The sequence below is a fragment of the Anarrhichthys ocellatus genome, unplaced genomic scaffold (assembly GCF_004355925.1).
Source record: "Anarrhichthys ocellatus isolate YVR2014 unplaced genomic scaffold, GSC_Weel_1.0 scaffold27, whole genome shotgun sequence".
Taxonomy (NCBI): Eukaryota; Metazoa; Chordata; class Actinopteri; order Perciformes; family Anarhichadidae; genus Anarrhichthys; species Anarrhichthys ocellatus.
The window spans coordinates 3329696-3352871 of record NW_022280057.1 but is presented as its reverse complement, the minus strand read 5'-3'; the positions used below and the strand labels follow the sequence as shown (position 1 = coordinate 3352871).

General features: G+C 40.5%; 2 protein-coding genes across 3 annotated transcripts in view; both read right to left on the bottom strand.

Annotated features, from left to right (window-relative positions):
* mrpl11 (mitochondrial ribosomal protein L11) overlaps window positions 1-10486 on the bottom strand; it is a 36504-nt gene extending 26018 nt beyond the window's left edge. Inside the window, exons 1-2 of the mRNA XM_031862648.1 lie at window positions 10412-10486; window positions 208-382 (exon numbers count right to left, since the gene is read on the bottom strand). Of these exons, the coding sequence (XP_031718508.1) occupies window positions 208-330 (123 nt within the window). The 5' untranslated portion in view covers window positions 331-382; window positions 10412-10486. The remainder of the gene's footprint in view (window positions 1-207; window positions 383-10411) is intronic.
* A 2065-nt stretch (window positions 10487-12551) lies between these two features.
* LOC116391681 (uncharacterized) lies at window positions 12552-22853 on the bottom strand. Of its 2 annotated transcripts, none has more exons than XM_031862461.1 (16): window positions 22497-22853; window positions 21906-22008; window positions 20358-20571; window positions 19963-20102; window positions 18832-19006; window positions 18625-18677; window positions 17515-17696; window positions 17298-17408; window positions 17046-17171; window positions 16776-16874; window positions 16532-16690; window positions 14934-15519; window positions 13462-13525; window positions 13187-13365; window positions 13014-13102; window positions 12552-12897 (listed from the first exon to the last, which is right to left on the bottom strand). In XM_031862461.1, exons 1-16 carry the CDS (start codon window positions 22683-22685, stop codon window positions 12799-12801), a joined length of 2568 nt encoding a protein of 855 aa, XP_031718321.1. In that variant the 5' UTR covers window positions 22686-22853; the 3' UTR covers window positions 12552-12798. The 2 variants fall into 2 exon arrangements, with proteins under 2 accessions (XP_031718321.1, XP_031718322.1); XM_031862462.1 differs by having other exon boundaries at window positions 18631-18677.
* Between the last annotated feature and the right edge of the window lie 323 nt (window positions 22854-23176).

The window sequence follows — 23176 nt, the reverse complement described above, 5'->3', positions numbered from 1 at the left end:
GGAGGAGGTGACTGAGGAGAGAGAGAGGCAACTGTGTGATTGGCAAAGTGAAAATAAGAAAGGACCGGGTTGTCTCGCAGTTAATGAGAGCTGTGTGCAGAGGGTCAGCTGATTAAATGAAGCCCCGCTCTTGCAATTAAGTTTACACTCCTGGTTATTCGGAGCAGACAGATGGAACAAGAAGTGGAATTGTAAGTAATTTTTTACCTGTCCCAGGATGGGGCCCAGTGGAGGTCCGGGGGCCGCTTGTCCTGACCTCACTATAGCCCGGATTACATTGCTGACATCCAATTTCTTCACAGCCTTGGCTGCCTTAGAGATCTTCGACATCCTGGTCTCAAAAGCCTTAACTCTGCCTCCACGTCAACTGAGAATCCATCCACTGAGAATGCAGAAGAAAAAACAAACAAATTAGCCTTTCATGAATACACAACTGCAACAAATCATTTACACGCCGGGCTCATTAAAACATCATACAGTCAAATCGATACAGATACCCACAGGCTGAACCCGTGCCTTTCCACTCTGCAGCGGGCGAGTAATTAAGAAAATCTTTGCCTTCGATCGGCTCAGCGAGAGCCACTTTCCTGGAGGTGTTTGCAGTGTGGATCAGTGCTGACGCTCGCCGTGTTGAAGAGCCTGAGAACTGGCAGGATTTAAAACTTCTCTTCCCAAAGAAATCATGGGGTGCATGCCAAAGCACCTCGCTTCAGCTTCAGATGTGTCACCACTAAACTCCCTGCGCTGCAGCAGAGCTTCCTCTGCATCAGTCGAGGTCGAGAGTAGAGGGCAGGATATGGATAAGTAACAATACTAATACACGGAGGAGGGCTGGACGTGGCAATCCCCCCCCCCCCCCCTCCTGTTTGAACGCAAAGAGGGGTCGGCGTCTCCATTCCACCTTAAAATGCATTTGCCAAATTAGGAGTCAATTAGTGGAGTGGGGAGAACGGCCTGAACTCCTGGCTTTTCTCTGGGGAGGCAGAAACGCATAAAAGCAAGCCTGTAATCCTCTGCTGGAATAAAAGTGATACTGACACAGCTGTAAGAAGAAAAAAAAGATCAATGACTAGAGCCAAGGGACAAATACAAGTTTTAAGGTTGAGCCTCGTGATTCAGGGGAACCCTGCATTCAATAAAAATAAGTACTTGAGGGGAGCGAGGAGGTCCAGCAATGATTCATTGTAGGCAACAGAGGGTATCCAATTAGATCAACAGAAGAGACAGTACCAAAAAGATATATGGGACCTCACGTTGCTTTGGAGCAACAAACTGCTCCCAAGAAAAGTTGTGCTTCCATCTGCACTGCTGATTATCTAGCAGCCGTTGAAGTGTAACCACCATAAGCAACATTTAGGACATTAATGTGGCGCGCATGCTGCAGAAAGAGTCCCAAATACAATCCATTTAGTTTGAATTCCCTCTTTTACAATGCAAGTCTCATACACTTCTACACTTCAGAGGTCAATTTCACGCTACTCGCCTCATGTGCTCAGATACTTTGTTGTAGAAAGAAAATCGGGATGCAGTTCAGATCAATTTTGGAGCTGGTTAGCATTAAATGCATTGAATCTTAAGTGAGAAAACCCACTGGTATCAAACAGTGACAGAAAGGCTCATGAATCCTAAATGGCAAGCTGCAGAAAAACTTGTAAAATCGCAGTTTTGGGGGGGGGGTTCAAAAAAGATTTCAACCAGTAAAATTACACACTGTACATTCAGAGAGATGACGCTTAACTGGATGTTTTGCGGCTGCGAGAGAAAAACAATTAGGGCCAGCATCAAATGTAGGGTTTAATTCCAATTTGGGGCAAAGGGAATAACAGTTCTGCGAGTGGGGAAATGACAACCGCAACTCCAATCTCGGGTTGGAGTATGAATAATAAAACCGCAGTTGCTTTCACAAAATGAAGTCACTCATCACAAGGCCAAGCAGTGAACGCTGAAGAAGAATTGACCTACATAAGGCATCACAACCGCACTGACGGTAGGTTTCACGCAGCTGCATTTACATTAGAGTCAAGGTATAAAGGAGCATAAACAGCGCAGCGGCGGGAAACACGGTTCAAGGCAATACAATAAGTCAGAGCTGGGTTAATGTTTTGCTGTGAATAATCAAATCAAAGCCGCAGTAATTTGAAAGGAACAGGCACAATTCTGAGCTGCTCTTTAGGCTGAATATTATATTCCTACAGCAATTACTGGCAACGGCGTCTTTGATAACACAGAGTACACAGAAAGAGCAATGCGTTTGGGCCGTGTAGATTTGCAGCATAAAAGCACTTTGTTTAAACGTGCTCGATAAATGACATGCTGCAAAGCCAGTGTTTAAATCACCACCTAATAAAGGAGGGCGAGGGGAGCGATAATAGAGAAAATAACACCGCAAATGTTGGAGCACTCTCCAAACTGTTGTTGCACCCAACAACGGCATTCCTATTGCTGACATTTTTAGGTGTAATGCATTTCTTTTTATTGAGATTATTCCATTAGCTTCTCTGGTTATCAACTCATGCCGGTTTGGAAAATGAAAGATGAAGTTCTGGATGTCCAATCAGGTGAGGAGGAAAGTAATCAAGCAACAATATAAAGCATTTTGTTCACACCGCGGTGGACAAACAGAAGATGGGAAGGAGGGACACAAAGTCATGAATATTAGGTCATAGTCAGGAGTAATACAGGCGTACACTGTAAGAAGTGAAGCTGCCAGGTCTTTATACATGGACATGGTTTACCAGAAGTAAACAATGGACTCTCCAGATGAACCAAGAGGAAGATTTAAAAGTTCATACAGCGTTATTATGAAAATGAAATGTTGGATATTAAACATCACGGTGCAAAAATTCATCCTTAGTTATACGTAAATCACCGGCAAAATCCAAACTCTAAATCCGAGCTGTTTCACGGTCTATCTATTTAGGAAATCTCCCCTGCTGCCTGTCAGACAAACTACCTGGGATGGAAACATCTTTGGCAGAGGTAAACATGTCAATAAAACCTGACCACACGGGGGAGAAGCTGGAGAGAAATCCCACCCGTTATTAAAATGTGCAGGTCTACATAAGCTGTTGTGAAAAGATAACCTAAAAGTGGAATAACCTGAAACTCCCGTTGTACAAACTCATTACATCTTTTATCAGTTCATTACAACGAGTCTGAAAATTCCTTTAGATTTTCACACGACAGCAGCTTCTGTGGTGTGTTTTTAGCATAATTAACACTGACTGCACTTCAAGGATGAAGATGACTGTGATTAAAGAAATTAATCAGTTTGCTATTAAAAATGTACGATTAGCTGGAGTGGTGAAGCCCACCGCTGTTAGTTGTTTAGAATATCAACGCTCTCTTTAGTCTTCATTTAGGAGACACGTCAAACAGTGGCCAACATCAATGAATCCTCCAAAATCTGTTATTTATTTACAGTTCAAGGTTACAGATCTTCTATAAAATGACATTGTTGAAGTCCCGGACCGTCCTCACTGTAAATTATAGACGCTGCATCAGCCTCGAGGAGATCATATCCTCCTCTCTTCTTTCCATCTTTCATATCTATTTACTGCAGTCTGATGAAGTAAAAGCTGAATATGACTTGATTTCTCACTGGGATCATGCTTTGTACCTGCACCACAGAACCGAGGCCGGTTCAATAGTCTTTGTTACACTTTGTCTGTTTTCTCTTCTTCACATCTCAGCTAAATTTGAAAGACACAAAGTCAAATACTTTGCAATGAAACCGATTTTGTGTTGCCACATCACAAAAAGATTATAATAATAAAGACGATCAAAGATTATGATCTCATTCAACCCTCTGACAGAGATTCATTTGAGCATGAATGCAGTATTAACCATCGCAGCACCTTTATGTGGCTGGTTTGTGTTTCTCTGCAGCGTTTCTCGTTGTCCACCCAAAACCATCTTTGTAGGATTGGGTCTGCCCACCAGACTACAGCTCGTACTGCTGACTTGTGCTCGCAAAGCTTAATCATCAACACGGGAACCTGTTGATTTAAAAAAAAAAAAAAAAAAACGTAATAAAAGTGAAATCATTGCTGATTGGAAACTTGGATGTAAAGGACGACGATGCCGGTCCACCACTTCAGACAGAAACATGTCAACAACTAAAGGACGGCGTGACGTGGTATTCTATATTCAATCATGATGCCACCAGGATGAATCCTATACCGACTTTAGGGAACCGGACTTTCCCTCTCGCGCCACCATGAGGTTGACATTTGCCATTTTTTCTTGCATGCAAACTCTTCAAGAATGAAAGAGGTGACAAAGATGTGGTCGCGGTCACAGTTTTTCCTCATCCCAGAGATCGGCACATCTGGGTGATGCTGTAGACTGTGAGTTAACACGTTATATTTCGGGATATTTTTGCTTTTTTTATTCAAAAGTGGACAGTTAAGATGTGACAGGAAATGATGGGGAAAAAAAAGAGTGTGAATAATAAACAAAGGTCCCTCTGAAATCATTGACACTATATACTATATAGTATATAGTATCCGTCCAAACACGATGCGATAGAGGATGTTATCACCCATCCCCTATTCTTCATTTACTTACTGTCCTACTGTTCCCCACGTGCTGCAGTATCATGGTATTTATAGCGTAGCTGATAGTTCACAACCCTAATTAGGATGATTTTAGTCTATATAATAAATGTACGCAGCAAGCTTCTATCCTAGATTATGTTTAAAATGTGTGATCCATTACTTGATGCATATTTCTGGTCCCGGGGGTCTAGGTTTGTATTACTCTGATAAGAACTGAAGTATTCACATTCTGGTCTCACCCCTTAAAAAACAAATCCATTCGGTTTCCATCTCAATAAAGATAAAAACCTGTCGGAGGCCATTTCCAAACAGAAAGATCAGTTTTCTTTGAAATTAAAAGTAAAAAAAGGACAGAATTCATTCTTATCTTCCAACGACATTAAAAATCTGACAATCAGTGTTATTCAACTCTTAGCGTGGCAGTCCATCTAGTGGTTGCATTCACCTTTACATTAGACGTAAGACGAAAGCTGAGAGCTTAATTCACAATAAGTTAGCGGTAAGTCACGTGTGTGTGTGTGTGTGTGTGTGTGTGTGTGTGTGTGTGTGTGTGTGACTTATGCGACCACAACAAGAACCTGCCACCAAACTAATTGAAGATAAACAAGAAGAAAGGCCCTGGAGACAAACTGAAGCCCTTAGATATTAATAGAAAATTAAATAAAAAATTATAAAAGCAATTTCATGTTTCTGCCCATCATTGCAGAAAAGTCTGAATACCATTAGAGCCACAATAGATGCCTGCCGTCCTTGAATAGACAAGATGGCAAATCTGTTAACAGCACAATAAACGGCACAGGAAGGACCTTCACCGGCAGCAGGGAACTCTGGTGTGTCGTATTTGTTTAGATGGCGCCACATTATGAATTAGGAGCAGCAGATTACCTGCGATCGATGAGTCTAATGCGGCGACCAAACAGGAATGAACTGTGCTGTGATCATTCACTGAGCCACGTGGGGCGAGATGAAGAGATGAGGTTTCAGATATAAACGTATAGAGAGCCCGTCGTGTGCCAATGCTGTTCCTCCACATCAGTATTCAGCCCGTCAAACTCCGGGCCTGGAGCTATTGATTGCTGAAAGTAAAGTGCTAAAGGCCAGTCGAATAAAACGTGGAACTCACGAAGAGTCTGGATGATCCCACAAGACTGCATGACCCGATTTAACTGAGACCTGAACTTACATGCTCTCAGCTAACTTGTGATTTGAGAAATAAACAACTCGTCATTTCCACACTATCGGGCATAAACAAAACTTACACCAAATAGCCTGATGTAACACCACATTTAATTAGTTTTAAATTACAAAGTAAGCAGCACGTTATGAGAAACGCTTCACATCACACTTTCAGGGTGCAATTATCTTGGGAAAACATGTTTTAATTAAATTGCATTACCACTTAAAATTCATGTTTTGCATTAAGCTGGTGTTCTCACTCTGCAGACAGAGTATTATCAAAACTGGAGAGAAAGACATTTTCAGTGTTCAGCATGTTTTTACAGTCCAAAATATTATTATACATTATTATACAATGCCTTGTTTCAATCTTATCCTCATTCCCTACTATTGTTTTCACTGGTGACTGTGAATTATTGTTGGGATTGATGAATAAATTCAGTCTATGAAACAATAAAAAACAGTGAAACATAACATGTCACCATTAACTAGAGCTCAAGATGATGTCTTAACGTTATTCAAATTTAATTCAGTTCAAATGAATGAATTTGTCCTCGGGGAGAGCAACAGAGGAGGGATACCTCTCCCAGGATCGGCAGAAGTGCAATAGAAGACAAATATATTCAAATAGCTGTAATGTAAGAAAGAAACAGCAGCGAATCCACACATTCAACAAGTTGATCCACGTTTAATTCCTTTAAAAATTAGCTCAGTGGCGCATGAAGCAAAAAAAGTTTCACTTCCGAGTACAAAATTCCTCAGATCTTCCAGCGATCGGCCACATCCCTGAGCCCATCAAGCACGTGAACCTACGCCTCTTATAACTCCGCCTCCAAGGGGAAAAGAACTTAGACTTGTCTACGAGTGCATTTACAACTTTTAGGACCTACCTAAGTTGCAACTCTCGGTTAATTTCTTTTTTTTTAGGTAAATGAACTTACCAGTAAAAACTAATATTTTCCAAAGTAAGTCTATATAAAAAAATCCATAAGCTGTAATTCCACGGTTTGGTTTGGTCCAACGCCCAGTGCTCTTCCTGGAGGCTTGACCCCCGACCCCATCCAACACCTCTGGTATGAACTCTTGCACAAACTGTGAGCCAATCACATGTGTGTGTGTAATGTTTGGAGTCCATTATATTTGTGGCCACTCGGCGTATTGTAATCAGTTCACTTGTCTTCCAGTTGTCAAACAGTCACGGTGCAGAAGGAAGACCGTTAATGAGGGCAGCAGCTGTTCTCTGCGCCGCTTTAGTGCCATCACTGCAGCCCTGACTCACACCAGGACCTTGTACTTGAATAGTGATGACTCCCAGTCTAAACTCCCTGCATGTATTATCTCTGCTCGCCTGTGATCAAATCCAAGGGAGGCCGTTTTCCTTCCCGGCTCCCCCGAATACATTACCCTCTCCCTGTCATGTTTGAACGGTGACACAGAATGTGTTACAAACCGCCTGCACTTTGAATAAATCTGAAAAGGCAACAAACCGCGACAATGTTGCATCAGCAGCAGATACTGTGTGAAATATACAAAAAAAAGGTGAAACAGCCCCCCGTTTCAGATCATCTCCGGATACATTTTGCAGACATGCAGCAAGCATCACATGTTGTGACTTCCTACTTTCTATCGGAGCACGAAGCACATGAAAACCACACACTGGTGTGTCAAAAACAGGCTAAAGTTACATGAGGAGTTCCACTGTAACTTCAATGTGAAGTCTGGATAAATGATTTATAAAGTCTGGATGTACCAAGAGGAGCAATACATTGCTCACAACATCATTAGACTTCTTTATGCAACAGCAACAACACAGAAACAAGCGATGCGAGGAAAGGAAGAGGAGGACAAGCCTTGCAGTCACAGATTTAGATGATTGCACACATGCACTCCATCTCTAGGCAACACGTGGATGCACAAGGCTCTGACATTATAACGTCCAGCCTTCAGAATTACAGCTCAGAAGCTGTAAGCCAACTGTGACTGCAGCCAGAACGCGACAGTAAACCCTCTGAACTCTGGAGCCGTCTGAGCACCGGCTGCAGCTGGACCTCGTATCCAAAATACTGGGGCGGGATGATCGTAACAGCGTGGTCGGGCAGGTGGGCAGTGAACTGGGAGGTGGACACTAGAATTAACACGGGTCAGACATTAATCGCTAGAAGGAATCCGGGTGGAGTTAAAGCCGGAGCTCCATTTTGCAGCCAGCAAAAGATTTGCAGTTAGGGAATGACTCGGCTCTTTTGAAGCTGGAAATCCTTTGTCCCTGATGTTTTCTAAAATATTTAAACCATTCAGGCATACACGATAAGAACATATAAAACCTAGCTAGAAAAGATGTTTATCTTTCTCACTGTTCTCCAATCTTTTCTTTTAATGCGAAATACTACCAAACACTGAGGGGGAAAACCACTCTTCCATTGAACTGCTTTGAACTAAAAAACAAACACCCAGTGATGAGGGGTCCTAAGCAAAAACAACAACACATCATCTTATGTACTGTCAGCAGAGTTTGGGCTTGTTCGAATGGGTCATTTTTAACATGCCAGAAAGCACTGAAGGTTACTAGCTCCACAATTTGTAAAAACCCTCTCTTTCCTCCTCCTACTGTGTGTTGGTATCCAGATTCATATTTGTTGTGTTGTTGCTGTTGGTGGCTAGCGCTGGGTGACGTGGAGAAAATCAAATATCACTGTATTTTTGACCAAATACCTTGATATCGATATAACAACGACATTGCAGGGTTGATTATTGCTTCTGTCACAAAATAGCCTAATTAGACAATGAGAATTATGATAAATAATCATCAGTAAGGTTGATATGACTAATTGGGTAAAAGATAAATAATAGAACAGTCTGGTAAGAAGAAAGAAAATGACATCACTTGACTGAAATGCAACCTTTAAAATTAGGAAAAGAAAACCGTTTTGCAATAATACGATATCCAAAATCTAAAACAATAGAGTCTCATATCACGATATCGATATAATAATCTGATTTATTTCCCAGCTCTAGTGGTGGCTACCGAAGCAGCCTTCTACAAGGAGTTTATGAAACCGTCTAGATTTAATACTCATGCAGCTTTATGACCTACGGATTCTCACAGGCAACGTTTTGCAGTGAGTAACATTTTCCAGTTTAAAAGGAAGGAAGAGATTTTTCTTTAGAGAATTAATTCTTTTGAGTTATATTTCGTGGTTATATGGCTGATACTGGGGCAGGATACGGCGGCAACCCTTCAGGTTTAAGGAAAAGAACAAATGAAGATTTTAAATACACAAGGCAGTGGCAACGTCTCCATTCCAGGTAAACAATCGCGTTTGTCTGCAGAGCAAATGAAAGTTTCTTGTAGTTGCTTTATTGTTGGCGCATTAACTTAGACCTGCAAATAAATATATTCTCCATAGATGTCCGGTTATACTGTCAGGTGACTAAAAGTACTTCAAGAATATTCAGTAACGAACTAAAACACATGCTCCACACTAACAGGACGTGTAGACGTTTCTCAAATGATGATATTTGAGGCCTGGTCTGAAGCAGTTTTAAGGGAAATATAATCTAAAAGCATTGCTTCATTTACGTTTAAAGATAGAAAAACAATGATGTATTACCAGGAAGGTTTACGGTGTGATTTACACTGTGGGGCCACATGGGGGCCACAGAGTCATTGCAGGGAGGCACACAACCAGCTGTTGATATGTCAAACACAATAACTATTAACGTCATTCATTGCACTGCATTCCAATAATTGCAGAAGCGATTGTTGATGTTATTAGTTCCACAAATGTTTGTGAGTCCGATTAATCTGAGAACGATTTAGAAAAACAAACTGTTCTTTGATGCTATTAAGAATCTGGTTAGTAAAATAAAAAACAGTTAAGTTTAATAAGTCTTTTGACAAGAAAGAAAACAAAACAGATGGTATACTCATCAAGCAAACACATCAGTCAGATCTAATAAATGAAGACTGTTTCTCTCCAATTCACTGTCAATACAACAGAAGATCCGAAATACTTCTTTATGACAGTAAATAATTATGATAAATTATCAACAATGAAAGTAACGGTTTCATATATAGGTAATGCTTCATAAGACTTAAACACTCAAAATCTCAGGTAATCTGAATCTTCAAGACTGTGTGGTTGTGCTTTGATCAGGAAACACGAGCAAACAACCCCAGACTGTCACATTTTAACTCAAATATTACATTTACAAAATACTGATCAGTGCATGCATGTAAACGAATGCATTTTCTCAAATGAGCCTTACTCACAAACAAAAACACAAATGTCACAATAAATACAAATGTGGAGAAGACATTGTGTTCATAGTTATTTGCTCGTAAATAGGAGCTTTGACTTTGCTTCCAGGTTAAGTCTGAACACCACGAACGATTCTTTAAAAACTTTCTGTTGAGGACCTAAACTACGTGATGAACAATTATTAGACGGATACGGTGCGAACGGCATCATTTCACCTCTTATAACACTAATGCTTTAAAAACAAGCGTGACGCACAGCTGCAACACTTCCACAGTCACATTGAACAGTAAGAAGCTACGTGCACGTGCCCTACATTAACACTCAGTGACCCGACACACCGCTTAAAACCTTTACAACGTGTGAAAGAGGAAAGTTTACAACTCTAAATAACCGACATAAACCTTAGTGTTGTCTTACCTGAGACTTGTCCTGTACCTTCACGTTATAGCAGCATCCTACAGGGCGCAGACATGTTGGATTCCTGAACGCAGCTGCTGGTAATCAGAAGGCTGCCCCCTGCTGGACTGGAGGAGCAGCTGCAGCATCCGGGAGGAATTAACGGAGGAGCTGAGGTGTTGCGCAAGGACACTTTATATTTTCCCCATGTTTCCAATTGTCCTTTCCTCTGAGACCTTAGACACTATAAGCTGGCTCAAACTCTTCATATACAGTAGACTACATTAGCCTACTACTACACTGAGTACATATTTACACCCAAGTCTGCTATGGCTGAACCATTCCATCAAAGATATTCCAGATGTCTTGTGCATCTTTTTATATGAATGTACCCCCAAATTCAGTCTGACCTACTTGGTACATTTGGAAACTTTGTAATCTCCACTTTTAAATTAAGCTCTGTGTTTGGAAAACTGATCCCATCACATGTTTTGTTCTGCAGCCTTGGTTTCAGTTCCAGTTCAATATTCCACTGTGCCAACTCAGTCCCTCAGCACTTTAAATAATATTGTTACATCAACACCATCTTGTCAGATCTTTGACCAACCAAAGAACATTTTTAATGCATTCATTTAGCTTTTGTTATGCTAGCTGTCTGAGGCTAATATGTTGCTAATATAACATTCTAAGTACCTGTTAATTTACTGTTAACTGGTTTAGTTGTTTATTACTCTACTCTTTACACTTTAGCTCGTGTATTTTTAAAAAATCTTTTTAGATTAATTACTGTGCGGCATGTCCTATGGTGACTTTTCATTTTCACTGGTGATCGTCAACTTTCTTCCCATCTTGAGGGATTATTTGACAGTTTATACTTTTATAGTTTTGTTACCAAGCATGGTTTCAAATGAACTGCATTGCTAGGCATCATCTTAAGTCCATGTTTACATCCTGTTCATTTATGTAATTCACATACACTTCAACCAAGGAACCATATACATTATTCCTTGCAATGCAACCAGAAATAAACCGGGAATAAACTGTTTATATTTACAGCTGTGACATGGCCTACACATCCTTTACCTTTGGTCCAACTGTTGATATCTAAACTTTTTTTTGATTTGTAATCAATGTCATTCACTTTGCTGTCCAATACCGTTTACAGATTCACAGCTGCTTGCAATAAAAACCTCAGTCTCCATCTGACGTTTTCAACCTTTATTGTATTTAGTAGAAAGAGGTCCTTTTAGTGGCTTTTCTGGGACTCTCAATCACAGTGTGATCGGTAAAGTCAAGGATCTGCAGTTCCATAACAACTAGTGGACGGACTCCATCTCCATAAGGTCCTATTGAAAGCACCAGAATAGGCACTATATGGCCCTTGTGGTGAGCTTTTCTCAACTGCTGCTTACAGGGTCAAGAATCAACATTGACCCTGTTTGAACAATGTTTAGACAACCAAAATATACGAGGATGAAGTCTGGCAAGAGGTTTTTAAAGCACAGACTACACGCTCACCTGCACATTAACATTTTAATCATGAGCTAGTCATTTTTGATAATCTCCTTCCTGTGAACTGGAGCAGGATAATCCTGTAATTAATTACCTACATTTACATAATGAAATAGCATGAGCATTTGAGACCGCATTGCCATTATGTCCTATGTTTCTTTCTAGTATATTTTAAATCAGCATAATTTGTATTGTTCTGCAAATGCATTTGATTGCATCTTAATCCAGTAGAAAAAATATAAATGCTTGCATATTACAACATTAAAACATTTTTATTGAAGTAATTATTTTTAATACATTATGAACTTGTTTTCCTCGGCTGAATTGTCTTCTACGCCAATATTGTTCAAAGCAAATAAGAGTCTTAACTCACTTAAATACATAAAGCCAGAAATATAACCAGAAAAAACTTTATTAAAGTATTTTATTTTAAAAAAAAAGTAAAGTTATTTACAGTTTCCTTTGATAGATTAAGTTGATTGATAATTTTAAGATATTCAATTACATAAAACTTTAGGTAAAAATAATTCAGAAAACAAACACTCACCATACAAAAGTGCTCAAAGTGACAAAATATTTTTGAAAATGTAAAAATAAAATGTTTAAATCAAGATGTGAACGGTGCAATCCAAAATGTAAATATTAACATTGTTTTCTCCTTTTCACAATATGCAAAGCTGGCTATAAAAATATAATGTTTCTGATTTCACACATTTAAATTCAACTTACAAGAATGTTTACACGTTTGATTTCTGAGGTAAAAATGACAGAAATGTTTGACAGTGATACAGGAATGGTCAAATATTTTAAGGCATTTTAAGATGTCTAATAAATAATTTGATGTTCTAAAACAATGTGCGAGAGTACCATTAAAAACACAGTCAAGGATTCACAGATCAGTTGGCGGAGTTGTTCACTTTCGATAGGACAGCGGCGCTCACATTTAGGGAATTCTCATCGGGGAGAAATTCCCTCAGTAGGAACGACAGAAGCATCTGTTATGAAAGATAAAACACAATCACAACAAGGTTTGTATATTCACGTTGTATAAAATGTAAATTAGATGCAATAAACGAGGGATGGTGACAGAAAGTAAATATTGAAAACTCACATAGACCAGCATTTTGTTTTCTTTACTGTTCTGAAAAAGATTAAAAACCGTCTCCACGTCCGTCTTCTTCAGGACAAGATAGTTTGAATCTACAGAGAAATTGAATTTAGATGGATTATCAACTGCCAGAAACGGGTAGATATTTCCCACCGGTGCAGAGAGGTGTCACCTACATCTGGTGTTGATTAGGTTTTGCGCTCTTTCCCTCGTCTCGTTCTTCTGCTCGTCAGTGCGAGGAACATGAGGAACTGCTCGTTGAAAATCTGGCCACTGTTTGTTCCGCATGGTGTCAATCAATGCGGCCATCTGCAACTCTGTCGGGTTCAACTTGTTGAGGAAAGAATTCACTTTTCTGGGGAAGAATACAACCAAAAGTCACTCCTATAGACAAGGATCCAAGTGAGCTATAAAACTCTGGAAAGGGTTTGAGAGTCAGCAACAAACTCACTTTTTCAAGATGGGCATAACAGGTTTCAAAATGGCATCAAATATGTTTATGAGGATGGAGTTTCCTGTTAAGACAGACGGACAGAGTATTAGGTTTCTCTTTGACAACATCATAACAAAAGGACCATTTTAGTGTTTTTGAATGTTGAAGCTCACAAAGCTCTGTAGCTGCAGAGTTGGGTGTGTTCTCCCTTGTCCAAATCAGCCCTCTAAGGCAAGAGGGTGCTGTGTGTTAGTGAAGCTCTCCGGCTTGCCCTCTGCCTCGGAGGCAAATTCAATGGACTTGACTTGGCTTGTTAATTCGCCGCAATTTGGGCATTGTTGGATCTTTTTTTAACATACCAGTGTCAATGTAAGTAAGTCAGTAAAAACATAGATAAATGCTGGTTTAACAAGACTACCAACGATTATCTATAGCTTATCAAATGATTAGACCGTTAACACTTTCTTCATACCTCCCAGTGAGCCACTGGTTTTGGTTTATTTTCAGTACAATGTTAAAAAAAAAAAAAAAAAAAAAAAGTCTGAAATTTGCTTGAGATATCTAGCCATTTGGTTTGTCACGGTTTCGCGATTGTTTCATGCTGGTGAATCATTTAGTAAACCAAAGATCAAAACCTTTGATTCGTTTTAGTATTTTAGAGATCCTACAACCTGCATCTACAAACCTGTCAGTACATTCAATTATAGAAATATAATGATCTTTTTCTTCACATCAATGTTTGTTTATAGTCGTCTTCTGTCAAACATGGATTGTTGGAGCTCATCAGAAGCACATGAATGCAACCCTCCAAAAGACTAATAACAGTCCACACTTTCACCTTAAAATGCCACATAATGATGAATACAATGTTTACTGTAAAGGATTACCTTTGTCAGGCGAGTGTCAGACATCTACAGGTTGAATTTCTTTTAGTGCTGAAATCAACTAAGACAACTGGCTGTCTAGACTTCAGGAAACATGCTTTAATCCATCTAAAAAGCTGTAATATGCTTGTAAGAGCCACAAGCGTATATATTAGTTAATTGTAATTTTGGGAATATTAATCATTTAATTTCTGAATTACGCTCATTGTGCAGGAACTAAAGATGTGTAAAACATATTGAAAAGCATTTATGTTAATGATTGACACTCCCTTTTTTTCCTGATTTAATGACGTCATGACGGCAGCCGGCGCAAAACCCGAAGCGCTGCATTAGACACGGGAGCATATAGTCTTTCTACCGTGTGACAGAATATATTTTTTGTGTATTTAGTTTACGCTTTGTTGCGTAAAATAAAGACGAAACGAAAAGAGTTAAACGATCTCCTGTCATTCGTGTAAGGAAATGAAGTCAATGTGTCTGCAGCTCATTTGCGGCAACACTGACGGAACGCCGCTACAATGCTTTAAAAACAACCTACAAAATCCAAAAACACTGGTGTGATCCTGAAGTTATTAATGCTGTGAACGATAAAAACATTGAACAAACCAGATATTTCTTTCAGCAGATCAAATATGGCTTTGGTCGCCTCCAGCTGCTCCCAGTTGACTTGGCTCTTCTGACACTGGGAGTCCTCCCCTCGTGATGAAGTGCCCTGGTCCTTCCCTTTTGTCTTGATGGCTCCACCTGACATCTTAAAGCCCATTTCATCTGACCTTGCACTGAAATGAAGTGCACTCCCCTGCATGTCCCCATTCTGGCAGCTGTGTGGCGAAGAGTCTGACTCAAGTGGGTCTTCGTCACTGGCGTTTTTTGTCGAGACCAGAGACTCTTGTGACCTGGATCGGGTCAGTCCTTTGAAAATCATTTTAAAGGGAGAGGTTAAAGGATTATCAGAGTCCTCCGGTTTGTCTTGGGAAGAGTCAGAGTGCACAAATGAGGGAGATTCTGCTTCTACAAGCCATTCTGGAGGAGAACCATGTTCGGAGACAAAAATAGTTGGGATTGAAGCACCGTCAACTTCACTGCCTTCCTCAGTAAAGGCATCAGGGTTTTCTAAAGGCAGAGCTGTCGATTCTGGATGGGGAGATGGTTTTATGATTTCTTTAGGGGCTTCTGTTTGAGGGCTCGAGCTCTGCGGAGGAAAGCAAAGAAATCAAGTTGTGACAGCTGACCCAGAGGCAGCTGCTGTTATGGTACAGAGGACACCAGCAGCTAAACTAATCCATACGTCGGTTCAGCAAGACTTTAAAAAAGGTGCACTTTAAAAAGGCACATAAAGTAAATTTACTATTTACAAGTAGTACTACACAGACAGTGATGTCAGCTTCAAACGTCATGTTTTTTTACAGAAAGCCTGTGTTGAACAGGTGATGCAGAGTTAGAAATGTCTATCCCCCCCTATCATGAAGAAAGGGGGGGGGGCTGCGGACGAAAAGTCAAAAATGTCATCCGATGACTTTCCACAAACACTGTTCCTTGACCTCAATGGAAAACATCATGAGGTCATTGAAAGATGTGACGGAGAATTCATAAGGATTTAGGAAAAAACTAACGCAGTGCTATAGAACCAGACTGAACTTTTATGCTACGATGATTGTTTTTGGTGTTTTAAAGCAACTCCTTTAAAACATATAGAAAATGAGTAATGACAAAGTCAATGCTGTACAATTCAATTCAGAATTATTCTTGCCCAAACCAGAGTCACACCTCCAAGAAGTATGTTTTCAACTGACAGCGGATGTTAATGGTGGCAGAATGGTGTGTCGCTTTAAATGTTGCTGCTGCAAAGAATTATGAGATGGCATTATCTCCTTATCTTTCATAAAGGAAACAAGCAGTCAGACAAGTCAAAAGAAGTATGTGCACACAACCATGGGAAATATGTCAAAGCTGAACCAGGGTCTGTAAACTGAAGGATGTTTACACTGGACAGTTTGAGTAATGAATTTACCATTTGTCTCTCTTGGGAGTTTGTTTGAACCCCGTCTGATCGTCTCACTTGTTCTTGTTCCATGAGACGTGAATATTTTTAGCATTCACAGATTTCAGAAAAAGCTCAATCTTTCCATGACCGAAAGGCATAAATGTACAAAAGTAAACCCATGGTTGTAGTGAACCAGATCATTCTTTCAGTGAACCTTTACCTCCTCTTCCTCTTGACCTGGAGTCAGGAAGTAAGCCAAGCCGCTCAGAAGGCCCCACACGCCTCCTTTATGTTCCTCCTCATTCAGCAGTTTGTCAAGAGGGCAGAGGAACTGGAAAACCGGTTGAGTGGGGCCGATGAGATTATCAGAAACTAACTCCTGGAAAAAAAAATAACAAAATGTTGAGTCACGGAAGTTATGATTTAAGTGTTTATCTGTCAGCAAACTTTCTGGTGTCTTTTACCTGCAGAAAGTGCTCCACTGATGCTTTGGCTTCTTCTTGGACCTCACCGTTGACCTCCGACTCCTCAAGCACCAGGATTGTGGGCAGGCTGGTTGAGTCCTGAAAAAAAACCAAAAAACATTTGTTTTGATGACAAGAGAGCCTCAAGACCTAATGTGTACCTAATAAAATGAGTGTATATCAGATGTGATTTGGATCAGTTAAAAGCAGAAAATTGTATATAAAACAAGAAAATAAAGCACAAACCATGTCTTTCCATCGGCCTTTTACCTGCCATCTGTTGCGGAAGTATACAACATCCATGTAGGTCTTCCTGATGTCCCACTGTAGGTTCTCAGGGCTTCCCTTCTCCTCCAGGTGAACGGTGAAGATTAGCTCCTCATCCTCCCAGTCGGCCTACAACACAGTGGACTCGGGCTCAAACATTTACAAACCGTCCGAGGACAAGCTTTTACCGAGCTTCAGCAGACAGATAACAAGCCTGTAGGACATTCCACACCGTCGCCTGTATTTATAACTCACATGAGGAATGCTGACAGCCCAGCAGCCAACGCGCCACATCTCATACGAAAGCTTGAATTCCATCATCTCCTCTTGCACGCTTGTCAAGTAGTCTTCCAGGTCACTGTCCTCCTGGTGGTGTTTGGCCAAAACCAAAAAGCGACAATGAATCCGTCACATTTCACAAATTGTCATCTTGGCAGTTTAATACATTGCGTTGTATGTGCAGCGGACTCACCCCGTCAAAGTCCTGCTGGATGTGACCGAAGCCCTCCCTGCTGCTGACATCGTCCTCGCTGGACCCGTCTCTCTGGACCCACATGATCCTCAGCTCCTGCTCCATCTTCTTCATCTTCCTCTTTTCCTTCTTACACTTCAGCTTGTCCACAAATTTAGACCATCCTTCTTTTAACTTGTTAGCTGGAAATGAAAACAACCACATAATAAAAGTCAGAGACATTTCCACAACTTGTGTTAACAGTATTTTACCTTTTTCTATTTTTTAAACTGTCTCTTATACCTTTTTATACCACAGCACTGAAGAAGCACAATGTTCTTGTCTGATATACGGAGTACTGAACATGGAGAGAATAGCAATGCATTTTACTTTGACCTTAAAAACACTTTGACTGTAAACCTGCATTTGTCTTTCTGCACTGTGACGAAAGTGTAGCAACTTTCTAGCCTCACTACAGTTGGAAATATCATGAAAAAAAACTATTCACCAGATTTATTAGGCATGTCAGCATAACTAGCAATCGCACGTTTAATGTTATAATCAATACGACGGCCTGATAATGACAAATATGCCATCGGATTTAAATAATTCTTACAGATGATGACAATTTGTTGTTTATTGTTTCAGAATATACCATGTGATGATTGCAGAAAATACACATTTGTCACATCGCAGGGTTCATTATCATGGCATAATCCAGTCTTATTTAGTCATCACTGTTGGGTTGTTTGCGAAACAAAGAGATAGAAGATGCTTGAAGACAACACAGAAATGATTTGGCATTCATCTCAGTGTTTGTGTAATTGTCCGTACCGACAAACAAACAACAGGGGATTAATTACACACTGAAAGGCAGGCTGGTTGAGAAAAGTATGTCACGTAGCAAACAACACATTGCTATTCATCAAACGGTCGTACAAGACGTTATGCAAGCAAAGGTTTCTGTTCTCTAAACACCCACAAGCTACTCCATCCATGTCTCTCAAGTCTCCATTAACTTAATCTGAAATGTTTTCACACTCAAAGCTGAAACCCAGGTCACAATCACATCCTGTAGGTTTAAGTATCAAACAGCCTTTTAATCACAACAACTCAAATAACAAAACGCACCTTTACATTTGGTTTTGATCCTGGTGGTTGAAATCCCTGCTCCCTCTAAGCTCCTAGAAATAAAAAGTAAAAATAGAAAAACAGCCATCAAACAAAACCAGGTCAGTTCCAATTTCCAAACACAGAAGGTGGCTCTCACAGCCGTTGCTTTGAGGCTCACTGCAACGACGTGGAGCCAGCGGAGGGCAAAAGATGACAGCCACTCACTCTTCCCTGCCCTCGGCCTCGCCTTCACCCTCCTGTGAAGCCAGAGAGGTTTGATCCGGGTCTGATCCACAAAGCTCCTCCTCACAGCCTTTGGGGGTCACGCTGTCCAGCTGGCTCACCACCAGCTGGTTCAGGTTGTCGGGGTCCGACAGCCATGTCACCAACAGACCCAGCCCTGAAGAAAACAGCAAACACACTTCATCCTACAAGTTCTGTTCATCAGGACATAAACGCACTCAAATCACATCCAACCATATTAACAGACTGTAATGAGTCACGTTTATAAAGAGAACCACAATGGTTATCCTATGACTTTGTTATCCTTAACATGTTATGTATGATCTGTTATATAGAGTCTTCTTAACACAGCTGCACAATCAGTGATAATTGATTTCTTAATGGAAGGTTTTAAAAAGGAATAGTTTGACATTTTCGAAATTATGCTAACTTGCCACAGCTGCTGGTTAACAGCCAGCTTGTCTCTGTACAAGGATAACAAAATCCAAATACCAGCGCCTCTAAAGCTCACACATTTACATAGTGGAACTTGTTTGTTAAATTCGTACATGAAAGAAAGTACTCTTATTTCCCAAAGTGTCAAAGTATTACTATAAATTTGGCATATCAGCCCCCTTGAAACATTTGTTATGTCTTGTGTGGAACAATGCATCACAATATTAGGGAAAAATCAGGATCATCATTTTTACTGTGACAGCGAAGAAGCCCTGTATAATTTCCCACTTGTTCCAAATTATTGCAAACACTTAATTATGTATCTATGTATGAACAACGGTATTTACTTATTATTTAATGAGCCGTTTCTAGCTGCCAAGATGAAGACGTGCAGATAAAGTTTTAACTACAACCGTCAAAATCACTTATTTTAACTGAGCCACATGCATAATTGTAAAAAACCTCCCGTGAGATAAGAAATGTTATCTGCTTCTAAAGAAAATGAGAAAACCTGAAAATGGAAGTGGCGATTCACTGCAGAAGTGCATGTCCTCAGTTCTACAACGCCACTGACAATAAGGAATTACATATGATTCACACTTGTAAAAGAAGTGGAGGGAGGCCTAACTCTTACGTAAGAGCGTATTCCCGCAGAAAGATAATTTAACGCGTTCTTACCCCGTAAAGCAATAATCTCGTTTAAGGCACAGCGGTTGACCTCTGCATCCCTGAGAGAGTCGGGGAAAAGGTTACGGACTATAGTCTCAGAAAACCTTCGGAGAACTGCTATCTCTGCTCTGGAGCTGAACAAGAGCTTTCTGAAACAGAACGAGAGGTGATCATTACAGTAATTATGCTGGATCGTAGACGTTTATCGCCACTGTGTGACAATCACTTGATCTACTGCAACACCATTCAGCACAAAAACAACCACTAGGATGTCACTGCAGGTATGATCTTGTAAAAATGTAAATTATTCATAGGTTGTAAAAACATATGGAGGTATTTATAGAGTTCAGCCACTTAACGGAGTGTAACTGAAGCTACATGAATTCTAGAAAAAAAGGTTTCACCCGTCAGACTGCTTCGCATTATGCAAGTGCTGGGTCAAAATACGAACGCAGCCCACGACCGCCTGGCGAACATCAAAGTCTTTGGCTCTCTCAATGATGCGGTCGATTATGAAGTCGAACTCCCTGCTGAGCACCTGGTGCAGAGGCTGTTGCTCGCGTGGCTCGGGGACGCCGTACCAAGGCAGGACCAGCTGGGCGTAGGCGCACTCGAACACTGAGGACAGCAGGCACAAAAAGGGAAATTCACATTCACACCGAACTCCTACACTCTCCTCCAGAACATCAAACACGAGGAGCGACTTTAAAGCTCGTTTGGTGAAATTCAAGCTGTGTTTTTCCATTTAACACTTGGGTGCAGAGCTCCTGTCCAAACAATTCAATTCAAAACGCAGCACAAATGTGACAGGATTTCCCTCTGAACCTGATGAAGACGGGTCCCTCTGGAAAGCATGTTTTATTTACAGCAACATAATGTTATTTATATATCATGTAGAGAAAACCAACTGAAAAGCGCTGACGTGGGGCTTTCACACAGGGTCTTATTTATGTGTGTAGACCATGGACTATGAATTATTCATATTTTCAATGACTTAGAGGCATACATTGAGTCAATGAAAAAAAACAAAATCACGACATGTAAATGTGTTATAGTTATACGTCTTACATTTTATATATAATATTTGTGTGTATAAAAAGTGCAACAACATTCTTTACAGCCACAAACTGTTCTATAATCATATTTTGAGTGATTAAGATTAAAGATGTGTACATTTACATAGGAGCCTGTGAATTTTTTCACTTGTTTTGTGTGAATAAACTACACAGGCAGCTTTATACTTTGTTCAGTTGACAAAATGAGAAGAAAGACTCCGACCGAGTTTGTGTAAGGACAGTTTGAAAGGTGCAAAGACAAAAGAAGGACTTCATAGTGAGGCGTAATGAACTCTATATCATGCTAGACTCTAGAGGGAACTGGAAAAATGAAGAGCTTTCATGACCAAATTATTGCAAAAAGCTTATTTTACCTTCTCAGTTCCACAGTTGTTCAAGGTCTGACTTGAGCCGAGACAGATTTTAAATGTAGAAGACATGCAATGCCAGGAAACCGAGCTCAGCGCTGTGATACCAATCGTACAGCCTGACACAAACAATATAAAACATGCAGCACAAATAGACACAAAGCAAACACTGCTGCTGAGGCATGAAAACCAGTTATCTTATTTCCTGCTTAATGTATCTCAGCCAACCCATCTATTGAGAGGGTGTGTTCTTCATCCCTTTCTTGCATTTGTAAGCCCCTCCTCGCCTCATGTAACACGAGACCCAGCCGCAGCTGCGTCTATGCAAAACTGTCCTTTTCAACCGTGTCAAGTCAAAACAGACGTAGCATTTGCTGGCAAAACACCCTAAAGTCAGGAGCACAACCTTGACCTTTTTTTTTTTATCATTCGCTCAGATCTTCATAAGAAGTGTTTTCTGAACTGTAAAGTCAGATGTGTTCATGCCACTTAAAAACATGTTTGTTCTGCTGCGTGAGACATGCCTCACCTTGCTGTAGAGACCTCTTCACATGTGGATACTGAGACTCTTCAGCCTGCTGGCTGCTTTCTGCGTCTTTCAAGTCACCAGACAAATCTCCCTCCACCGTTTTCTGGAAAACACAGAAGTATTGAGCCACATGCCAGGAATCGATGAGATTCTGAGAAAACTTCAGCATCCATAAGTGCTGAACTCTGGGTGACAGCGAGTTTTGTGATGAGTGAAAACAAGTGATGCAGGCCTCAGTACGCAAAAAGAAATGCACCTCGGGCTATGGATGAGAACACTTTAATATTAGAGTACTTTTATTAATCTCACAGCTCAGTTATTAGTGTAAGCTGGCCTGAAAACTGGGACAAGTTAGATAAAGGCATCCTAATTTACATATTATCATTATTAGATTAATTAACAGACTTATTCCATTCATTTAAGCAGATAATGCTATTTAAAGTGGTATCATATGATCTAATAATGCATCTCACGCTCACATATGTCATATTTAACTCATGAAAACATGACTCCGTTTTGATTATGCAACCACACTCATATGAGAAACCATTTCCTGCAATAACAGACAAAGCAACAACAAAGTACGTATACCTGGGGAGACTTTCCATTCGTCTCTTCGTCAGTTTGAGTGCCGCTCTCTCGTCCACTGTGAACGAGCAACAGTGGAGTAACGAAACAAAAGAGCAGACATGCACCGTACAGTGTCAGTGTGCGGCCGCAGTCTGAAAAATACCACACCAAGCCGAGAGTTACGGCGATGGAGAGGCGCAACAGAGACATCTTCTTTTCTTACACGAGGCTCTTTCTGCTCGCGTCTCTCGCTTTGAGCTGGTGAGTGTTGCCCATAACCAGACCCGGTTTGTGCGTTCACATCTTTAGCACGGAGACCAAGCCGCTGTTTTCCTCGAAACACGAACTAACACGGCGGAAAAAAAAGAGCCAACTTTATTAAACTGGTCGGAGCTGTGATTGGCTGAAGGAAATTCCCGCGTGCCTGTTGTTGATTATGACAAGATGCCATAGAGGTTACTGTGAAAAAGTGGTCACATCTATCTATCTACCTATCTATCTATCTACCTATCTACCTACCTACCTACCTATCTACCTATCTATCTATCTACCTATCTACCTACCTACCTACCTATCTACCTATCTATCTATCTACCTACCTACCTATCTACCTACCTACCTACCTACCTACCTATCTATCTACCTACCTACCTACCTACCTATCTACCTACCTACCTACCTATCTATCTACCTACCTACCT

Bases quoted from the DNA above. Each gene is read 5' to 3' on its own strand.
- LOC116391681 (XM_031862461.1), bottom strand. From the start codon at position 22,685: ATGTCTCTGTTGCGCCTCTCCATCGCCGTAACTCTCGGCTTGGTGTGG. The intron at 17,172-17,297 runs GTGAGTTATAAA...ACTGTGTTGTAG, and splicing joins GGGCTGTCAGCATTCCTCAT to GCCGACTGGGAGGATGAGGA. The intron at 13,366-13,461 runs GTGAGTTTGTTG...ATTCTTCCCCAG, and splicing joins GTTATGCCCATCTTGAAAAA to AAAAGTGAATTCTTTCCTCA.